At 39.9% G+C, this 20,847-nt stretch overlaps 1 protein-coding gene across 1 annotated transcript in view; it reads right to left on the bottom strand.

Moving 5' to 3' along the window:
* Positions 1-20,563, bottom strand: part of NPSR1 (neuropeptide S receptor 1) — a 58,378-nt gene extending 37,815 nt beyond the window's left edge. Inside the window, exons 1-2 of the mRNA XM_064703370.1 lie at positions 20,333-20,563; positions 7,731-7,863 (exon numbers count right to left, since the gene is read on the bottom strand). Coding sequence (XP_064559440.1) covers positions 7,731-7,863; positions 20,333-20,479 — 280 coding nt within the window. The 5' untranslated portion in view covers positions 20,480-20,563. The remainder of the gene's footprint in view (positions 1-7,730; positions 7,864-20,332) is intronic.
* Positions 20,564-20,847: the final 284 nt, after the last annotated feature.

Below are 20,847 nucleotides of genomic sequence, written 5' to 3'. Positions count from 1 at the left end.
TGTCCCTTTCCAGAACAATTTAGTGCAGCATTTAGGTACTTTGAGGGAAAAAAAAAACTTTTTTCATGAGTTCTCCTTGCCTGTGTGAACGTCAGCTCTGCATTTGGGTTTAAGCTGCCGAGTGATTTTTGCTACCTGAAAGGGATCTGAAGACCACTGTTCAAAGAAAATAGACAGAAAACCACTGGTTTAAGGATGTCTGCCTCGTGGGTTGTGATTGCATTAATTACAAATCATGAATCATGGACATCTTGTTCCTGCATTTGTAAGATTAAAGTAGGCTATATAAATAAAAGTCATTACAGGGTTTTTAAGGGGATGATCATGCTTGCTTCCAGTAGCAAATTACCATTATATTGCCACTAATGGGAGAGACACTGCATTCTATTCATTCTACTCCTATAGTTACTGCACATCAGTGCCCCTTTTTTTTCCATTTTTTTTTTTCTGCTAGTGCTGCTGTTTCCTACTGTAGTGAGTTCCAGTGGGTAGAGTCTAAGCAACTAAGTGAGCACAAATACTGTGTCCATCCCTGAACTTTCCAGTGATCCCCTAAGAAATATCTAATTATCTAAAACTACATGAGCATTAAGAAAAATATAGCATAACAGGCTTCCATCTGTGGGCTGGTTAAAAACACTTAGAATTTGGTTTGGAATTGAATTCTAAAGCAGAAGTTGTTGTCAGCAAACCTACAGCTCATTTCTGCATTCTCCAAATGTCCCATCTCTACAATAGCTCCCAGCCAGCTTTTTGGGGTATCTCATTCTGGCCTAGAATTCTCTGGTTTCTGCATCAAGATTTGATCCACTGCTTTTTCCTTGTCTTTCCACATATACTTGCTTGACTCCAACCTTTTGGGCACATACAAGAAAGACAAAGGTGATCCAACTGCCCTAGATCCCAGGATTACTGCCAAGTCTCCAAGGCTACCTTTTTTTCTTATAGTCCCAATCTTGTGGTGTCATAACTTTACCTTTTCAAGGAGGTAAATATTGCACCAAAAGAAGTTTCTTTTGCTTTAGACCTCACAGGGAAGTAGCATAACCCCATGGATTGTTGGAGCACTAGTCCCAAATTCAATGTGCCTACACTAGTAGACTGGACCAGAACAAAGTATTTTCAGGATACCAAGTTTTCTATGTCAGACCTCATTCTTCATGATTTCACCTCTAAAACGTAAAATCTACTAATTTTCTGTGAGCATTTTCCTTTGGCTGGCTGACAAAACACTGCAAAATAGAGGCCCTGACACCTATTTCACATAAAGCTTCTTTCTGTCTTTCAGCTTTGATCTTGAGGTTCACTTCTGGTTTCCTTTCCTACCTTCTGAGGATATTCCACTTTTTACCCCATCTACTTCAGGACTGGTTGGGGAGAAAATGCATTTTAAGAGGGATGAATGTATTGGATATTTTCCTCGGGAAAACAGAAACTATGTTTTGACTAACCATTTATGCAGAGATAAATGAATACATGCAGAAATACTCATGGCTCTTTACATAGGAAATATTAGAGTATAGTAAAAGATGATTCATAATATCAAGCTGGAATTGCACAGCACCAGTGTCCAAGTTTCATATTACAAACTAGGGAACTATGATTCATCTTCTCTGAGTAAAAGTTCAAAGGAGAATTCAAGTCTCTCCTAGATGTTATTGAATCACAAGGAATGGCAATGGGTAGCAAATCTGTTTTGCCTTGTGCTGCCACAGGGTATTGCAGGCTGTGATCACATTTATCTTATCCTGCATTATGTTTCAGTTTGTGGGGGCACGCTAATACATACCTCGCTTAAAGTCCCATGTTGCTTTCCTCTTACTGAATTCATCTTCTTGGCAGAATCAGCATGGAAAAATGATTGCTGCTTTTCCAGGCAGCTAATGCAGCCATGAAACATTTTTTTTTTATTCACATATTTTCATGGGATGCATTGAATAAGCAATATTAATATTGCTGTGTTTACTCCCAGAGACCGTTTTTGCTCTCGGTAAATTGAAGCACATTTATTCTGTAAATGCAAAATGAAAGTTGTACTAAATGCTATCGTTTTCATAGCCTACAGAGGAAAGGTGGATGTAATCTATTTCTTTCCCTATTTATCAAGCCATGTGTGCAGTTAGGTGATTTGCAGAATTCTTAGACTTCCAGATAGGTGTTTGGGAATCAAGCTGCTTGCAAAAGTGGGGAATTTGGATGCCATTGGGTATTCTGTAAAATTTGAGTGTCTGTGCCTGAGGAAATGTTAACAAATTACACTCTTTCTTTCCAATCTTGACAAACCTCTTTCAGCAGTGATGGGAGCATGCAGTGCAGAACACAGATGATCCATTAGTAGAGACAGTTTCCTTACATTAATTACACTTTCAAGAGGTTTTAGATCATAATGAATATAAGAAATGCACATGTCCTTCTCTCAATTTCAGCAATGAATTCTGCAGTATGATTGTAATTTCCTCTAAGTTTTCTTCAGGTAGGATGATGAAATCTCTCACCTTTCTTCAGCCTTCATATTTTTCCTACAAATAGCAGACAATTAGTGTGGAAAGAGGAGGATGACAGATTTCTTGGAATTAGTTCAGTTTTGCGCATTAAGTTTCTGTGTCTTAGGTGGACACTCATGTAAATCATATTGGTAGGTTCCAGCCAAGACGCAGCTGGCAAGAAAGGCAAGTTTTCTAGTATTACTGGGAACTCTTTGGACTTTTTGGCTGCCAACAGTCCACATCCATTAAGGTGACTTGCTGATTTAGCTGCTAATTGCCTCTGCGCAATTAACTTCCAATGCTCATAATCACTGTGATGTCTAAGGTACTTGTAAAACTGATGAATTTGTATGTATGATTTCTCTAAAGTGCAGAAATATTCCAAGTATCATTTTCCCGATGAAAAGCTGGAACAGAGACCATTATCTGTTAATAATGTTCTACATGTTAATTTTGGTAATGGTGTTATTATATTAAGCTTTTCTACAGATCATGGAGTAACAAGTCATCTTCATTCCTTCAAGTCATATAGAACAATGAAGAAAATTATTGAAGGACAGGCACAGTACATTAAAGCAGTCAGAACCCAGTACCCTACTGGTTTTGGTGTAGGGGGAAAAAAGAAGAAGAAAAGAAGAACAAAATTTGTTCATGTTTAGCTCTTGTGGCTGCACAGTTAGATACACTAATTTAGTGCATTTAACTGGAAAATTAGTCTCTGCCTTCAGTCGTCTAATCCAAAGTCGCCCTAGAAGTCGGTGATTGAGCCCAGCTGGTTTTAGTCTCACTGTCATGCTCTCTCTGGGCAGAAGCAGCATAGGAATAAAGCAGCACTCTTTGCTTTAGCAGGGTCCATTTCCACCTATACGCTTGTGTTGCCCTCTCGTAGCAGGTTCTCAGTGTATTGGCTTTTTACCAAACACTGAACAAAATGAGTGCAGCTGGTGAGGACCAAGGCCTTCAACTTTCTGGGAGCAACCAAGGAAGGTAATGATACAAATATCTTTATATCACTTTTTAAATTACCTCCTTGCCTTTTTAATGTAATTGTCAAGTCATCCCTTAGGATTTGGTATTTATACCATAATATGGACTGTACAGCTGCATATGCTTACAGAAAATCTTGTTTTCCTCTTTATATGTAAGCTACCATAAAAGTTATGTGATGTTCTTTCTATTTTCTCTCTTCATTACAGCCACAGCAATACATATGTGAGCACATATTTCCAAACAAGACTGTCAGACTGCAGCTTAAAATTTGGCATGCAGTGAAGTGCCTACATGTAGTTCTACCCCTAACAACGGACAAAATGTAACACTGTTCCTAAATTACTGATTTCTGTTAAATGGTGGAATAGAAGCACACTGAGCTAAAGGTCATGACATTTCAAGTTCCAAATTTCTGGATGGTAATGTTGGAGAAAAAGATTTAAATAAGCTACTTACTTCTCGTCAATAAAAGGAACTTAAATACATTCCTCTGTCAGTGGTAGTTAAAGTTGAATGGAAAATAATGAGAAGAAAAATTCTTTCATTTCATTCGTTCTCTTCAATTCATTTCTTTTCATTCAAATATAGACTTTTTCAATGTATCGCTTGATTGGTTTTGCTATTGGTCAAATAATAGCAGTTCTTGCTGTTACAAAGTACTACCTCTTTGGCCCATAAATTATATTTCTTATCCACTACTACTCAAATAGTTTGATATATGCCTCATGTCCACTGCTTTTACATTTTGAGAGTAAACTTAAGAAGGCCTTCATTTGGTAGAGCTGGGTAAATTGACCTATACAGATACAAATGTGTGGACAAACCATGTTTCCTGAAAACAACAATATTTCACTTCAATACTTCCAGCTTTATACAGCTCCTGTGAACTCATCCCAGTCTTTGATCTTGAACCACTTGGTGATTTCAGTCGGAAGCAAACATCTTAAATACACTAAGACACTGAAGTTATGTGAAATGGCATCGGGTAGGGGAAGATGTAAGAGATTTCCTGCCAGGAGAGATAGCTATGCCATGAGCATAACTTGTGCTAAGCTCAGAAGAAAAGTGTTTGGGGAAAAGTGCTTAGAAATACCCTCCTCACAGGGTAATCTTCAGAGCTTGCTCTTTCTGAGAAACTAAATTACCTTGGAGATAGAAATCTGTAGGAAACCTAGCTTTAGTTTCCGTCTGCACCAACTTGTTTCTAAGAACAACATTTTTACAGAAGAGGAATATGCCCAAAGGCAAACTGAAAACTGAACACAAGCCAAATATGGCAATATTCCTCTTCATTAAATTAGCTGATGCTGAGTGATTAGTACTATTGTTCAGCTCAGCTGTTAACTCTTAGCTGATTTCCTAGTGCTTAATTCCCAGATAATTTCAAAGAGATTTATGCATGAACTGAGAGTTAGACATAGACTTAAATGTGGTACTGACACAAGCATTGTATAAGTGTATATTTAATGTAAAATATTGTGAATCCAGGCTTCAGCAACATCCTTAAGCATTCTGAAGTTGAAGGGATTACTCACATTCCTACAGATCCCCACAGCCTTGAGCACCATGTTGAATTATGATGTAGTAAAGGATCAGTAAGAATATTCTCTAGATTTGTGGAGTGGGTTGAACCACTGAATTCTGTCAGTGTTGAAAGAAGCCTCAATCAGTTAGTTATTTCTCATCTGCATTTGGCTTGGCAACCAGTCAAAAAGAACAACAGCACTCACTTCTTATTCATGTATTATGCACAATTTTGCTTTGAATACCTTGTTTATTCTAACACAAAGGCTGAATTTTAATTTCACTTTTGGTACTACATCAGTGGCTAAATGTGAGAATTGAGGGTACCTCACAGTTATTGAGCCACAGATCAATAGACAAAAAGTTTTTAAATGGCTTTGAAATGTCTGCATTGATAAAACTATATCCATTATTCTTCTTTCTGCTACTGGGCAGAAATAATAAATATTTTAAGGACCACAAAATAGATGAAAGTAGTAATATTGACTAAGCAGAAATTGTTTGCCAGGAGATTAGGCCTTAGTTGGAAGGATTTAAATATGCTTGGCATGTCAAAGCAATGTGACAAGTCAGTGTTTTCATAATGTTCTGCGTCTACCTCATAACTTGTTGTGAAAGGATGATGGCTGTTGCCAGCTTGCTTTGTTCTTAATAATATTTTTAAAGATAAGAAAGTGAAATGGCTCCATTTCAGGAATTAAGTCATTTCCTTGTGCCAAAATACTGACAAGCAGTCTTGGTGCGGGAAGATAAATTAGAGCTCTGACTCCTGCATCACAAAAAAGAAATCAACATTGCTTGAAAGGAGCCTTGCTGTTAGAGCTGAAGTTACTTCTTTTAACGTTGCAGATGTGAATGTCAAGTGAGTTTTCTATGTGAATTTTTGTAATATGAAATGGAACAGCCTGTTGAACTCAGGCAATTTTAAAAGTCAAGGATAATTTTAGGGAAGGGGAAGTCAGAAGAATTAGCAAGTGGAACACACAAATCTCAGTCAAATTATAGCATCAGCTGTATAGCACTATTTGCTGCCCACATCTAATGGTGTATTTGCTTTGTTGTCTTTGTCACTGTCATTGATTCTTTCAGCTCCCTCAAAACTGCACTTGCAATGCCTTCCTCTCCCTTCATGCTGACAGTACTTAAACCCCTAGTGAATAGTTCTTCATGGAGCTCCATTCTAATACAAAAAGTCCTCTTTCCTGTGGGTACAAAATGGAAAAATTCCCACTCAGAGACTTTTCCAGCACAGAAACAGCAGCAGACTCCTCCCAGTACACCTGACAGTAAGTATGAAATTGATGATGTCCATCTGGGTCTTCCTCTGCTCTTCTTTCTTTGCCTGTACTTCTGCTTGGCTGCCTGAGTACATTCCATTCATCTGGGACTGGGAACTCTTTGATCAGAGAGTGTTTATTTTGAAACCCCTGTGAACACTGTAATGCCTGATGTGTGATTGATGATTCCAGGCTGTGGGGTGAGGCTGCATTGACCTGCCTTACCTGCTGCCTCGTGAAGGAAGTGGCAATAAAGGTCACAACTGAGATAAGAAGTAAAACTATTTATTACAGATGACTCAGGCAAATAGGAAAACCAGCTGTCAGCCCTTCAGAAAAGAAGTCACTGCAAATCTTCACCTCCTCACCTTACAAGGATTCTTTCACCACCTGTTACAGGCCTGCCTCTTTGCATCAATTTGCACACCCTGGTCTGTTTCAGCTAAGAGTAGTTCTTCAAACTGAACATGCTCCTGAGCAGACATGGCTGAGACCATGGAGTTCATTTATTTACAAAAATGCATGTTGGAAATTGGGCAGTGTAGTGCTTTGCTTTGCCAGTTTAAACACAGGTACAACAGACAACGAAAGAGGAAGTAGTATTGTTGGAAAATCATATATTAAATGGTTCTTTGGTGAAAAAGTGCTATAATTCCTACCATAGCTTAGGGGAAGGAAAAAAAAACAACAATAGAAGCATATAAATATATCCTATATACACAAACAGTACAACACAGATGTCTTGTAAGCAGGGATTAGTAGCAGGACACTGTTATAGAAACAGCACATATTTTCCCTTGGGAAACTTAAACCCCCACAAATGTAGTCCATTCAAGACCACAGAGAAACAATGTGCTGCTTATGCTCATTTCCTTTCCCTCTTGCTGAGACTGACATTTTACAAACCAGGCTCCTGTGCATTTCACACTCTGTTTAAAAAATACAAAATCCTTGGATCAGCATCCTTCTGTCCATTAAAAAAAAAAAACAACTAAATGCATTCCTCTCCACCTTTATATTGTTATATTTCCCTTCATTAAACTGGACAACATGAAGTTATTTTCACTCTTCACCGCAGGACAATAATTGATGGAGTAGTTTTAGCAGAAAAACACAAGAGATTAATCTTAAACTAGTTTAATTTAAGCAGTTCCATGACAACAACTGGAGACATAGCTTCTGGGAAATGCAGATGCAAACTCAGACTGGAATATAAGATTTAGTGACACCAATGAGTTGCAGCTGCTGCACACTATTACATCTAGCAACATCTTTTTAGATCAGAGTCAGACTGAGCCCTAAGATAAGTAGCCATCCATTTGCTTTATGGCAAACTGCAACTGGACATTAGGTGGCAACTGAATTCTTCACCCCTCAACTCACATTTTCTTATTTGTCATTTTAACAGTGATTCCTGTGCAGGTCAGGTGCCCTTTCCCCTCTCATACACTACCTGTGATTGCCAGCTGAGTAACAAAGTAGGTCATTCGAGATTTCCGCTTCCTCCTCCAGGTAGAGAAGAGCACAATGGCATTTCCAGAAATTGTGACAATAAAGAGAATCCAGAGAGTCACCAGCTGCTCTGTCTGCAATGGAAAGAAGGGGAAAAAGCATATTGATGGACAGTCACTTATCCTCAGACAAATGAGATGAGAATGGAAAACAGGAGTGAAATTTGAGTTTTGCCAATTGATTTAAACTATTTAGTCTAAAGACATTCTTGGTTTTTTTCAGAAAATACTTAACATGCATCACTGCTAGTGATGTTCTTTCCAGTTTGGTTTGCAGGGGCTGTATATTACTTCTCTCTTCACAAAACCACTAGCAGTGTCTGTATTCTGCACTTAGTGCTAAAATGAGAGGCAGCTCTCGGCTTTCTTGTGCTGCTCCAGCAAGCTGTGAAATAACCAGCTGCCTCACTTCATAAGGAATGTTGATAGATGGGCTCCTTTGGAGAAATGGAGGAAATAAATACTTCTCTCTTCCCCAACTTCAGTGAGTCTGGGTCATTCATGAGCCCTAATGAAATTCAGACATCCACTCCATGATCTAGATGTGCACCAAGACTGAAAAGGAAGCATGACCCACTAAAGAAAAGTATACTTGTGTAGCGACTGAAACGTGATGACAAAACGTCCCCTAGTGGTGTGTGTACAAAGAAAACAAGGTAAGAAAGCTGTTCGTGCTCTCGAAGCACCGGGATGTTCTGGCTGCAGGATCGACACCGCATGTGTGTGTCCACATTTGGTTGTTTGGTGAGTGCACATCCAATCTTTATATCCTAGCAACTGTTTTAGGTTTTGTCAATGCAGTAGTTTGGGATCTTTCCATTCAAAACAGCAAATCCACAACATGGGAGTTAGAGGAAGATGGAGGAGGCAGGTGAGGGCTGCAGCTGAGGAGGGGCGCCAGGTGCTGGCCCTACAGACGTGGCCTCAGCAGGCTGGGGGAAAGATGCTGTCAGTAGTACCCCATCTACATGATTAGGCTGATAGAAAAGCAAAAACCAGGGAGAACACTCATTAAAGGCATTTGTAAGCCACTATGATGAGCAGAAACCAGAGCTCCTTCTGCTTTCAAAGAAAATAGTTCACTGTGAGAGTGGGGAGGGAAGGTGCAATGAAATGAATGGAGCAGGGACATGGAGCTTCCTGCTTTATAATTAGCTTTAGTGCCTTCTCAGCACTTAGCCCCACTCCTGGCCAGCAGTCATTGTCCCTCCTTGACCCTCCCATTGCCCCCCAGAGCAGCCTCTCCTGGGAACCAGCCTCAGCTTTGCTCCAGGTAGGGACCCACACTACCTCGTGGATCACAGGGTCACGCAGGGAAAGCACAACCTGATGAGGGGAAATTTGATGTTGCACTCTGTGCCTGAGCCTAGAGATAGTTTAAGCAAACAATGAAGGCTGTGTAGAGAGAATTTCACTTTTCCCAGCATGATGATTTTCACCAACACAGTGTCATCTCTGCTAACTTTGAAGTTCCAAAGAGACACAACTGTTCTAAATTGTCTTAGTATTGTCTAGGTAATAGCAGTGTCTCAGAGATGAGTCACCACTCATCTCACCTACCTTGGGATGATTTGTCTCCACTGAGTATAGAGTGACCTAGATGAGACAACCTGTGTGGGCTAGATTCTTGGCCTTTAGATTAAAAAAAAAAAAAAAATCCATCTTTTTGGGTTACCTGCAAATCTCTTTAATTTATTGGAAACAAATTTCCTTAAAAATGTGTGGCAGAGATATGGTGAAACTGTTTTTATGGGGACGCTTTTCTTAGCACAGGAATTGGAAGGAAATGTCTTTTTGGAAGACAATAAAATCATAAAAGATAAGATTTCACATCGCTTTTGTCCTTGAAATCAGTGATTTCTCCTCGGGGTTTGTTTTGGTTTTTCCATTTCAGAAAACATATTTCTCACATGAAGAAAACTAAGGGACTAGACTTGTTCCTGTTTTCTTTGGTATAAAATCAGAAGAGCATTTTCTTAAAAGGAATTATATTCCTGTATTATACTGATATAGATAGGAACAGAAGAAGGATCTGATACTCAAACCTTCTTATGTTTCCCACAGAAGAATTAGCTATGGAGCATCAGAGGCTGTGTTAGAAGGATAAGAGCACAGTACAAATTGTCAGGTTAAATCCCTTCTGCCAATTTAAAAGCAATGCCTAACAATTAAGCAAGGTTAGACTCCAGACATTAAACCAGACTGCAAAGATAGCTTAAAAATGCAAACACTGAAAATAGAGGTAACTCTGGAAGAGCCGTAGACAAAGAAATAAAGCCAAAATTTCTATTAATCTATTTGTGGGAGCTGACATTCTGACTAAAAGGAAAAAGATCTCATTCCTGAGGATTAAGGAGTTGTAACAATAGGAAACTTAAATCACTGTAGCCTCTCTCAGTCTGTGTTAACTTGCAGAATGAAAACTTCCATGGTTATTAATGGGATGCCCACTGTGATAAAGGCCTTTGCAGAGGCCAGGATTGGAATTCAAAATTGTCTTCATGAATTGGAAACATGTACTGGGAAAAAAAGCAACATGCTGTCCAACAAGGAGAAGTGCAGGGCTGCAGTGTAGTGAGTGTAATCTCACTTGGTCGGACCAGCCTTCCAAACATCAACCCTCACACGCAGCACACGTGCAAAGTGCCCCAGGACGTCATGGAATCACCCTACCGTGGGAGCAACAGCCACCATCACTTTGGGATCAACACCAGGCTCATGTGCCTTTGCTGCATCTTCCCACTGGGCCGTGCCCACTCCTGGGCACAGTGCTTCAAGAGAGACACACAAATGACTTGACATAAAGGACGTAGTCAGGCAAAACGACTGAATGAATCAAGTTGCTAAATCCAGGAAAAGCCGACTGCAGGAAAAGATGAACATAGCCTCAAGGACATAAAAAGACTAATGTAAAAAAGTAAGGCACTAATCTCTTCTTTAGATCCACTGTGGACTGGACAAAAAATCAAAACTACGGTACAGAATTCAGGATGAAAATTTAAAAAGAAAAAGAAGGCTTTCAAATATATCATAGATAGAGAGATTGATTGAGCCAGTGAAGCCGTCTGTGAAGCCTTTAAAAATAGTTATTAGATTAGAGAGATAGCTGATGGGTTTTTGAATCTCACTCCAGCTGAACTTTCTTTAGTTTTATTCATCATCTTCATTTTGTTTTGACATAAAAGTGTTTAGTTTCATGTCTTGTTCATTCATCAAACAAAAATCCTTTCTTAATAACAGTCCTGGACAAGGTAATTTACAAAAAAAATGCCTCAATAATATGTTGTGCAAACATCAGAAGCATTCTGATAAAAAGGAAGATAATAATATCTCCCAAACCTCTTTTGACAAGGGCTTCTTTTGAAATGGGCATTAATAATTGCAGTAGATGAGAATGCCATGAGAGACTAGTGTCACAGAGCAGTTATTTCAGGTTAGAAAAGCTAGAGATGCTGTTGACATTATTAAAGTCACCAACAAATGAAAGTCAAGAGGATTTCCTTGGTTTGAGTCGAGCCATTGCACATGTTGCTGTTCCACAAGGCTGCCATTTTTGCAGCATGGAAGTGCTCAACATCCAGAGAGCATATTCAGGTTTTGCTATGTTGCTCCAAGATTAAAGCCAGGTTTAGTCAATTAAGAAAATGCCTCTTCATGGGTGAAATGGAAGCCAGAAAACCTGTCTGAAGACTGTGTGCATTTTCCTTTGGCTGTAAAAAAGGCTTATCATTTTCTTTCTCTAATTAAGTTTCTAAATCCAGAGGCTGGAATAAGTCTAACAAGAGGTGTATTCTGCTTTATATTTGAGGCAGAGATCACTCCTGAAAACCCCTTTAATCAAGACCATATTTAAATCCTTTTGGAGATGTTGGGTGGCATTTTGGTATCTCAGTGTCATCCCTCCTTCCAGTTCTCCCCAGCCAATTTCCTTGCTCTGTCTTCCCTCAGGATTTGTATCCCTCTTGCTGGGGAGCCCCAGCTGTGACTGTGGAATGGGGATATACCTGACAGCCCAGTCCAATGGAGGGGCTGTTCCTCATGTCTTGAGGTGCAAAAGTATTTGTCTGATATTAGAGAAGTTGCCTAATAGAAAGAGAGGTTCAACTAGCAATGGGCAAAGATTATTTGTACTTGGACAGGGACCCTGTCTAAAACTGTTTAGCTCTAGCTGCTGAGGCTGCTCTGGAAAAAATTGCTTTCAGGTAAGAAATGAGCAAATAGAAAAAGAGAGGGAGATATACTCCATGCCTGGAGTGGCTGACTGGCCTCTTAATATGAGCACTGCAGGCCTGTGGTAACTTCTTGGTCCTGCTGACCTGGCATCTTTCTGCACCATCTTCTTGATCTTCTGGGTGAAGAAGAGGAATGATCCCTCATATCACAAGCCAGTAGCAGCTTAAGTCTCTGAACAGCTTTTTCTTGACAGTTGATAAACTCTGGGAATACACAAATGATCTTGCCTTTGGTATATTTTAAAAATTATGGGGTTAGCTTAGCAGCAATTGAGATTGTAAGAGAGCTATAATCATGAAGCAAGCCAAGCAATTTTGCAAGAGTGCTCTTAACACATAAGAAGAATATATAAATCCCCTTGTTAAATTGGGTAACTGTCATGCTCGTGGTCAAGTTCACCACTAGTAGATTGCATTGCACTTTCTTGAAGGAGGGAAAAGAAGAGAAAAATCTTTTTTCATTCTCTAAAATAATCACATTAATTGCAGACCATGCAGAAAAATGGAGCAGTCTAGATTAGCAATTTTTTTTTCATCCTGCTGTAGAAGATTTGGAATCTTGAACATTGCAAACTGAAAATGTTCAGGATGGATTTGCTATTTTAACATCCCCCATTTAGGATGGAAATTTAAAACCCTTAAAAAAACACCAAAAAAAAAAAAAAAAAAAAACCAAAAATAAACCAAAGACGCCCCAAAAAACCCAAAAAAACAGGAGAATTAATTTTCCAGAGGCAGACAGGTGCCATGCAGCTTGACTGATTTCTGTCAGGGATTTATAATCAGCTTATCTCTAAGGCAAATTGCGCTTTGGACTGCTACACTGAAGGGAATAAAAGAAATACACCCATTAAGCCAATTAGGGAGTTTTAAAGGTACTGACTAAACCTCTGATATAATTAATTGAATTTTTAAATAAATAAACAAAGCAAAAATAAAAAAAACACCTTTTTTCCATACTGCCAGATTCCTACACAGCAGAAACCCTAGAGGAGCCTTCTGGGATCTAAGTGCTGCCTACAATTATCTGACAGGAAGGTGCAGAGAAGATGGAGCCAGAATTTTCTCAAATGTGCACCATGAAAGGGCAAAAGTCCACAAACAAGGGTTGCAACATGGGACATCTTGGTATGACATTACAAGGAAAGTCTCTTCCTGAGGGTGGTCAAGCACCAGGATGGGAACACAGAAAGGTTGTGAGATTTTCATCCCTAGAGATATTCAGAAATTAGGCAGACATTGCCCTGAAAAATCTAGCATCATTTGGATTTGCTTTCAAGTGGCTAGTTCAGGTTACCTCCAGAAGTCCTTCTCTACTTGAATTATTATGCACACACACAAGTATGCATAAGACCTATTTTCTTAACAAGTATTCTTACTACTAGAAGATACTTAAACAGACATAATCAGATTAGTGCTTTGCCCATGTTGCATATTATTTTTTGTATCACAGAAAAAAAGAACAGCTCAGATCTTTCTGGTAATCTTTACGTAACTTAAAATTTGTTCTGCAAGTAAAGAGTATGGCTGTAAGGGCTACTGGCATGGAAATGGGAAAAACATCATTGTCTTAAGAAAAAGGACTTTAAAAGTCCTTTTTTAAATATTTACTTGAAGTCCTGAGATGAAAAATTTCTGCCAGGTGTGATCAGCTTAAACTGTGGGCTTCCAGAAATGAAGTGTGATGCCACTGAAGGGGTCATGACTATGGTTATGCTTACCACCTACAAAATAAAGGGTTTTTAATACACAAAAACAAAGAACAAACTTGGTTAAAATTCTAAGGAAACACCCATATTTTTTCCTGTGCTGAAACTTTCTACACAAGTTGGGTTGTGAAAAACCCCACAATGTAACATCAATCTGCTCAAAGAAAGTTGCGTATACTTAAATTATTAACAACAGTTCTGACTGTCAAGAAGGAAAAAAGTAAGGGGCACCAAATATCTTACAAGAAGAGGCACAACAAACAGAATACTTGGGCTAGAAGTAAGCTTCAAACAGCAGCAAATGCTAATGACCTGAATGTGAAGATTCAGATTACTAATTCATCTCCTAATGTTCAAGAAAAGAAAAGCTAAAAAAATGGCTGAAAAGCTCTTGATTCATTTGCTGATAGGCCGTGTCTTAATAAGAAAGAAACATAAAACTGGGAAGGTCACTGGAATCTTCAGCCTTGACTGTCACATGCAGCAAGAAGTTGTACTGTCCACCCCTGTAACACAAATACGTTTTGAAAGAGGGTTCTTCATCCTGCAAGGCAAAACTGAGATGTTTCTACTCAGATCTCACACAAGATATTCCTGAAAATTTTGGGAAAACAATTTGATTGACACTTAAAAACCCAGGGAAAATTCATGTGAAGGTAAGAAAGACTGGGAGAAAAGAAAGTTCCAAGCTAAGTTTTATATTTTGTCATTGAAAGTGCTTCCATTATGATTGAATTTGAGAGAAACACATTTCAGCAGGCAACAAGCCCTCTAGGAGTTGATCTTTTTTTGTTGTTTTTAATTAGTGCGGCTGGAATGGAGCCTGATTCAAAGTGCATAAACACCAGTTCAGCCTCAGGTTTGACTCTGGGACTGCTGCTTTCTCATTTAAATGCTACTGGTTGTGCTTGATAGCCCTCCTATCCCCTGTGCAGAGGCTGCCTTCCAACTGATTACTTGGGTTATCCTCCCAGCCCAAGGTTACGGAACATTCTGGCAAAGCTGGGATGCATTGCCGCATGAAACCTCCACCAACATATCAAATATTCTGACAACAGTCACTTCCCAAGAAGTCCTTATCATTGTAAAAAACACACAGCTGGAAGGAGCACAAGTTGACTTTTTCTGTTCTGTTGAACTTGAGAAGCAGTTTTGTACGAGTTTGTGTCGATATGGTATTTCACTCATAGTCTGTTATGTTTATGTGTTACATAGAGGAAAGATCTACAAAATTTTCTTCCTTTTAGACTTAGGGAAACAGAAAAGCTGAGAAATAGACTGAGAAAGTCTATTCACTAAATCAAGACACTTCCTCATGGAAAGGGGCAATTTTGTTATCAAGATTAATTTCTCCTCTTTTTGAAATCTAGCTCTATTTTTTGGTGAACCTATGCTTTTTAAAAAAACCTATTTCTTAGCTCTGACTTCATCACCATGGATGAGCAGGGTCCCTTCAGTGCACACAATCTAATGCATGCTAATTGCAATGATCTTTCCAACCTCAACAGCTGAACAAGCCTCCACTCTGTCCCAAAATTCTCTATAGGTGTGATGGCGACAGTCAGTAACAAATGTGATTAATTCAATTCAATTCTGTCACCAAATAGTTCTTATTTGCCATTCTGTTGTGATTTGGTACAAGACAGATAAGAAATGCCGGCAGTGCTGTTCAGTTATTGCAGGATGTTTTACTCATTGCACTCTAGGAAAATTCCACAGAATTAGACAGATATTCCTGATTTAAATGTCATCAGGAAACATAAATTTTTAATGGTGTACCTATCTATATTTTTTTAGAATATTTTCAATCTAGAAAGATAATACTTGACCACTCAAAGGTCTATCCATAATCTTATGATTTTTGACAGCCCTATTTAAAACTCCAAAGTGGTGTTTTTCTTAATCACCTAAAATTATTATGTATGCCTCATCGGTAAAATTTAAATATCTCAAAAATGTTTAAAAAAATTATACTTTCTAGGGACATTTACGTAGGAGATGCAGACAGGTGCAAACCATGTGCCTGTGTGGAGCACAGGGACAGTAGTATGAGGTTTGCCAGTGTAGAACAGCCCAAATCAGCTGGCTCAGAGCTGCTCCCTGTTGGGCTGTCAGACTGCCAGACACTTCTGTGCTGTGTTTAAGCTGCTGGATGAGGCCAGCCTGGCCAACAACAGGGCAGCAGCCCAAGGAGATCATTCTCTTCTCAGGAATAGCAACAGTCATTACAGCACATTGCAGAGGCTGTGTTCAGGAGTCCCTGACACCGTATTTGTGTAAACTTAATCCTCCTCCTCTCCCCCACCGAAAGATTGCAAAGTTACCTCTGAATTATTTGATATGTCTATTTTCTAAAATGTGTGATTGCATTTGCAGAGATTACTCCAGAAATTTGACAGCACCCATTATTATTTTCCTATTATGTATTCAATGATGGGATGCTCTGTGATATTTGCTTGAAAATCAGAATGAGAAATAGCATAAGCAAATACTTTTCAGGAGATAAAGCGACTCCTACATTTGGATGAAAGGATAGGGACATTAGACTGTGACTTCAGCAGTCTCTGGGAACACCTGGAGCCAAATCCAGGTAACAGGACAGTCCTACAAAACCTCTCAGCATGTTGGTCTCCTCAGCTCTTTGCTGGTGATGGTAAAAACCCCAACCCTTGTAAAGAGCATTAGCTCCATGGATAAGCAGCCCATGTTCTTAGAGTTGTGCTTACTTGTGCTAGGTTGTGCTATCCTGTTTAAAATCTGAGCTACATAGGCTAAAACACACAGGTACAGCGAATGCTGCAATGTTGGGGGAGTGCAGTCAAAGACACATTTAAAATAATTTCTGATGGTTTTGATAAGCACACAGTTCCTCCTGAAAGCGGTAACACTTCAGTACCACTGCTGTGCTCTTGCTACATGGCACAGGGACCAGGACTCATGGGCACAGAGGCAGGGGTGTGTCAACATTTGGAGCAGTGATTGGGGCTCCCACTTGGCAAGGGGGGACACTGGGGTTCCCAACAACCTTGGATGTAAACAACAAAACCTTTCTGTCATGCTGTACAGGTGGGGACTGTACACAGCAGGAAACAAAAAGTACTACTTGATGGATTCCCAGCTCTGCTGGGAGGTAGGAAATGATGGTGGGAACACAGTCCCACTGAGAAAACTCACAGTTGCTGTTCCTTTCTCTTTTTGAGCACTCCAAGCTCCACTTTCCTGTGTAAAAGCAGGGCATCTTCTTTCTCAGCAGAGCTCTTAAAAAAGCGATGAGCCCTACCCAATCTTTCTGAGGACAAGCACATGCTCCTACCATTGTGAAAACTTCTGGTCTGTTAAGAATCTGGCAGGAGGAGATGCTTCCTCTAGCCCTGACAAAACCTCCCAAACATTGTGCAAAATCAGGCCAAACCTATTCTGAGATACCACCTTTTCTCCAGGCAGTTGTCTGGTTTGTACCCTGTCAGGTTTGCAGAGTTAAGGAGGTCCTAAAGTAGAGGAAGGCTACAGGTATTTGGATGATTTCTGCACTTTCTGTACTACTCTATTTGGCAGGTGCTATTGATGCTTAGAGCCCTTTTACACATGGATTAAGGACATATGGAGGAGATTGTAAAGGATTGTAATGAACTCTACTTTGGCTTGGAAGGTTGGAGCTGTAATTAATGCCAATTTACACATCTGTTCTGAATTAGGTGCTGAAGCAGCCAGCAGAATTCCTTGTAGTTTAAGACACTAATCTACCTGGTATTTTATACCAGGTAGGTATAAAATACCTGGATATCCCACAAAAAGGCACTCAGGAAGAAAGATGATCTGAGTTTTCAGGGACAATTTGCCATGACACAGCAGCAAGACCTAAATAGCAGTAGGAATGAGGCAACGCCTTTGCCATGAAAAACACCAGCTCTTCTTGCATGCTGAGTGATGCATGGATACACCCAGTCCTGCCCCAAAAGCTGCCATTCTGTATGCCAAGAGTCAGTTTAGTTAGCCCACATGGCCCCAGAATTAGACATCATTAGCAAAGCTTTGATGAGCAGCTGGCCCTTCTGTAGTAATGACTACCAGAAGAAAATCTGCATTCCTCTAAGTGGAGGAAATGTTCCATTTTTGAGATAAAATAAATCAATAAAATTCTCCTCAGCCTTCCCCCCAAAAAGACAGCAAAAACCTGAACTGGCAAAACATTGTCTAATCTGAAACTCTGCAGGGTTTAGTTGTTAAGCAGAGGAAGAGACAGAAGCGCACATTTTTTGGGAAGAGAAGCAATCACAGCTCAGCCTTTCTGGCACTGAAATACTCTAATGCACATTATTTTACTTTTGTCACGTTGCCACCACAGTACAACACAGACACTACCTGGGGTGGGTACTGGCCATCCTTTTGCCACTCGGGAGGAAAAGAAGACACCAGCACATGCTCATGTAGTTTGAGCAGCGTGTGAGATACCCTGGCAGCTGTCATTGGGTAGAATCATAAAAAAGTCATCAACACAGTTACAGGGTGTCACTCCCTAGTCTCCTTTTATCAGTTTAGATCATGTTTTCCTATGACTGCTTTGCTAAGGTGGGTTACACCTGCATTTTCCAAGCAGAAATAGCTTGTGTGCTCTGTCTGCACATAGGCTCTGGGCTCAACCTGTGTAGTGACCGCTCACCCACCCTGCCTTCACAGCCAGCCACAAGCTACAGTGTGTTTGAAAATCCAAACCCTATCTGTAAGCTGTATTTAGAACACTGAACTCTATTTTTCAAATTCATTCAGCCTGTTCCAAACTGAAACTTGAATTGTTTTAGCTGCTTAACTACAGCATTATAAAGAGGAAGATGATGCTGCTTGGCTTGCTGAAGTGGCAAGGACGCAGCCACAACATGGGCAGAGCAGGGGGATGATGATGGCCAGTGGAGTCAACAGGTATCAGCAGCAACTTCCACATGTGGGTTTTACTGAGTGCTGAAATTGCTGGCAGGGAGCCCTGTCTTCCCTGCACTGCAGTCATCAGAGCAGGTGCTTTCTCCTTCCTTTCCTACAGCTGCACCAGCTGTCACTCTTCTCTAGAGTCAAAATATTTCCATGCCTATCAACAGCTAGTAATTGATGTGAAATCAGTGAGTCTCCTTGCAAAGTTCATGCTACATGTGCCAGAGCCAGGCATCCGGCAGAGACTCAAGAGCAAGTCTAATGAGAAGCCCTCAGCTACAGAATCGTTTCCTTCAGCTCTGGATGAGCATGCATGACTATCCTTGGTTCCCTAATTATTGTAATTTACTCAGTCTCTCCTATTAACGAGCATTTTTTTGCCTGGGGACTTTCTAATCATGGAATTAATTGTCACTTTTACTATTATAAAATATTGCTCCCATGACATTGTTCAAATTTACAGCCCTAACTGTGAAAAGAAGACAGGAGATAAAGAGAAAGTTGTTAAAATATTTTTCTTGTCCCTTGTGATTTTTTTTTTCAAGAGCATTTTAGGAGTCTAACATGGAGAGGGGGAAAAAAAAGGAATAAAAAATACTTTTCACCCTTGAAATCCTAGTTAGGAAGTATTACCCTAGCAATTTCAAGCAGCATGTTAAAAGAGACCCTCACTAATTAAGACTGGCACTATGGAACACCTCTTTCTTAACCAGGGCTGGGAACCTGCTGTAATTCCACTGATTCCACTAAGATTGTGTCAGAGCACTACTACTACTCTCACAGATACAAAATTGCTCCTGAATATATCCCCTTTTACCTCTCATGTTGTCAAATTATATAAATGCCTGGATCTTTCCTGCTGAAATTGATCTCTTTGGTGCTGAGGTCCAGAAGGAATGGCAGGGCACTCCTAGACAGACTTTTTAATGACTTGAACTTGTACAACGTACCATAAAAATAAAGAGATACATGGCATTCAGAACAAAATTAAGCAGTAGCAACAGACAGAGAAATCTGAAGGAAATGTGAGCTTCAGAACTTCTCCAATCTTTTTCCTCCATTTACATATTGCTAGGATGATGTTTAGTTTTGGAGATGACTGAATACACTTCCCATTCAATTGAACAGCATTCACTACTGAATGACTCATCTAATGCATTCTTAACAACAGATTTCAAAAGACACTGCAACCCCCACTCAACTCACCAACAAACAAACAAACAAATTAGAACCTGTCCCTCACAATTAAAAAAAAACCCAAACAACAAAAACCCCGTCTCACTTGTGTACAATATTTGTTACAGCTGGAAAATTGAAAAGAAATCCCTTATGCCAAGATGATGAATCTAAGAAATTACATTAAAAATGTGTTAAAATAATGCAAGCTTTTGACTAAAGATGCATGTATAATTACAATACCTCTACAGAAAACCAGTACTGTCCTCTCTTGGAAGGGGATAGAGTTAGCTAAGACATGTAAATCTGAAGTCCAATTTTTACAAGTATTTTGCTTTTCAGTAAATGCCTCACACATGCTGTCAGCTGTTTTTGCAGGGAAAAAAACCTACCAATATCTGGGAAAAAAAGTTAAAGAATGTTAGTTGCCTCCCCACATATGTGCTGAAAAAGCTCCAAAGCTGCAAGCATTTGAGAAAAGTAATGCACCCCTTAAAGTAATACCTTAAAGGAATAGTAAAAGGATCCCCACTCCTCTTCTGTCACCACTTCTGTGAAAGTCACCGTTTCAGTGAAAGTGACCAGGGTAAGATCCAGACAGCCGGTGCCTCCCTGGGAGCTGCTGCTGGCTTCTGTGGACTTGACCTCCATCACTGGGTTTTGCTCAAGTTGTCTAGTGCTGGTTTTAGTAAGAGTTAATGCAGCCAGGCTTCTCCTGTAAGAGCGCAGCACAGAACCAGCCTCTCACTGGCTACCAGAGGTGTCGGGCTTCAGTGCAGCTGAGTGATAGGAAAAAAAAAAAAAAGCCAAGCTGGCATTCCTTTGAGCTTTGTTTTGGTACAACTCTGACGACAGCCATCCACATGCTGTTCCAACAGCAGCAGCCAGTAACAAAGTCAGCACACATGGCCCCAGCCATGTGCTTTGTCTATTCTGGATTACCTGGCACCCCAAGCTGTTAGTTCTGGAGTCAGGCACACCTGAAAAAGCATGGAGCTCTTCCCTGCACTAAACCCAGG

This window comes from Zonotrichia leucophrys, chromosome 2 (assembly GCF_028769735.1).
Source record: "Zonotrichia leucophrys gambelii isolate GWCS_2022_RI chromosome 2, RI_Zleu_2.0, whole genome shotgun sequence".
Classification (NCBI taxonomy): Eukaryota; Metazoa; Chordata; class Aves; order Passeriformes; family Passerellidae; genus Zonotrichia; species Zonotrichia leucophrys.
This window is presented reverse-complemented; position numbering and strand designations above follow the sequence as displayed.